The sequence below is a fragment of the Cyprinodon variegatus genome, unplaced genomic scaffold, assembly GCF_000732505.1.
Source record: "Cyprinodon variegatus isolate N-32 unplaced genomic scaffold, C_variegatus-1.0 Scaffold1775, whole genome shotgun sequence".
Taxonomy (NCBI): Eukaryota; Metazoa; Chordata; class Actinopteri; order Cyprinodontiformes; family Cyprinodontidae; genus Cyprinodon; species Cyprinodon variegatus.
This window is the reverse complement of record NW_015152228.1, coordinates 34756-36575: the sequence shown is the minus strand read 5'-3', so window position 1 is coordinate 36575 and position 1820 is coordinate 34756. Positions and strand designations below refer to the sequence as shown.

Genomic DNA, 1820 nt, shown 5'->3' with positions numbered 1-1820 from the left:
ATCGATGCATCGATACAAAACTATTATTATTTACACCCCTACCCATAACTAATCCAACGTATGCCAGCATTTTTTTCAGATTATTATTGTATGTCAGGCATAGGGTTGTCTAAACCGTAAAGTTCTGACAGGGGCTTTAATAGAAACACGGTCACAGTCAAACCCCTAAAAAGAATTTCCAGAGCCAATATCCATTTTCTACGCTTAATCCTCAGAGCAAAACACAGATGAATGACAGGTGAGGACCATTTGCTGAGCTGAGCCAAGGATAGAGCTGGCACATCATTTATAGGTGTGATATTTGAACTGAGTTCTACTCACATATCATTACTGCCCAGATCCAGCATGGCCAGGTCTTGTAAATTGTTACTGAGAGATGATGGACCAGGCTGGAAGACGTGCTGAAGGCCGGTGGAGAGAGCCGGCGCGGTCATGCAGCGTGACGGCGAAGGACCTGCAGGCGCCGCGCCGCTCAGAGCCGAGCCCGGTGGCTGTGGGAACGAAGCCGACGCTGGAAAATCAGAAGCTGCACCAGCGGAAAGTGTTGAAAAGGCAGCGCTGGGGAAGTTTGAGGCAGAGGAAGCGGCAGCCACTCTGGTGGGAGTCACTGAGGTCAGCGTCGCAGAGAGGGCTGGTTGAAAGAGCGAAGGTGTCGACAGTGCATTAAAGGCGGGCAAACTGGAGTCAAAAAGGTCCAAAGGTTGACTGGACTCCTAAAAATAAAAGGAAACGTTAATATCACTGTTATTTTCAGCAGGGAAGAACGTGAGACAGTCTGAAGGTCTTAGTCTCAATTTAAATACCTGTTGAGGTGGTAAATGATTGCTCTGATTGGAGGTGCTTGATTCATTAACTACAGGACCAGGATCATTCAGGCCTGGGAATTTACACAAGTTTAATTTTTCACAATAAAAAGACCCTCATAGACCCCTGAAAAAAAGAAAAAGAGGATGCAAGCATTTGAATGTAGAAGGTACCTAAGGATAGCAGCTCTTCATCCAGCAGGGAGAGGGCTGCAGAAGGCGGAGCGGCACTCTTAGAACGAAGCTCGGCGGGCGCCGTTCCGCAAAGCAAATCGCCCGAAAAACCCAGAGAAGAGGCTTGAGGTTCAGGTTCAGGCTGAGAGGGAGTCTTCCCGTCAAGACCCACCAGGTCGATGAGAATCTCTGAGTCGTTTGTGCTTCCAGAGCCTGATTGAGAGAAAAAAGCAGAAGTTTAAATTCAGTTTTTGAAGAAAATATTTAAATAAACTCACAGAGCCTGCTTGGAAACTTTTCCCACCATTAGAGCATCTTAATATCTTATAATGATGCATTTCTATTCAGCCTTTAATGTGAGCAATCTTCACATACCTGTACCGTAGACAAATACAGAAAGTATAAGACTGGACTATATGTGGGGGTGTCAGACTAACGGGGCTAAACTCTTAATTACTCAACATTTCCATGTTAAAATTTCATCCCTCTCCAAAATCAGTCCTTCTGTAGGGAATTCCAAAAAAGATAAAAAACAATCCACTGGACTTTGTTTCCAAGTTTAAAGACGTTTCTCTTCCATCCAGGAAGCTTTTTTACTTCAAAATGTCAGAAATAGCGTTTAGTTCCAGGTTTTATCCAGCAGCCCAACAAAGCCTGGTTTTAGTTTAGAAAACATGCAAATAGAAACGGATGAACGGGTCCCCCCCTTTGGAATGGGGGTCGTTTGGCTTCTTTGTTAGCCTGCAATGCCCCATACCTGTCTTTGTCTCTGAAGGGGGGGTTGTTAGAGGGAATTGTTGGCCTGGATGAACAGGTGAGGTCTTCTGCTCCCCTCTAATGTAT

The 1820-nt window shown here is 45.3% G+C and overlaps 1 protein-coding gene across 1 annotated transcript in view; it reads right to left on the bottom strand.

The window, feature by feature from the left end:
- The window catches only part of LOC107104522 (ADP-ribosylation factor-binding protein GGA3-like), a 25044-nt gene that overhangs the window by 2655 nt on the left and 20569 nt on the right, over positions 1-1820 (bottom strand). Inside the window, exons 7-9 of the mRNA XM_015404526.1 lie at positions 978-1190; positions 804-877; positions 322-713 (exon numbers count right to left, since the gene is read on the bottom strand). Coding sequence (XP_015260012.1) covers positions 322-713; positions 804-877; positions 978-1190 — 679 coding nt within the window. The remainder of the gene's footprint in view (positions 1-321; positions 714-803; positions 878-977; positions 1191-1820) is intronic.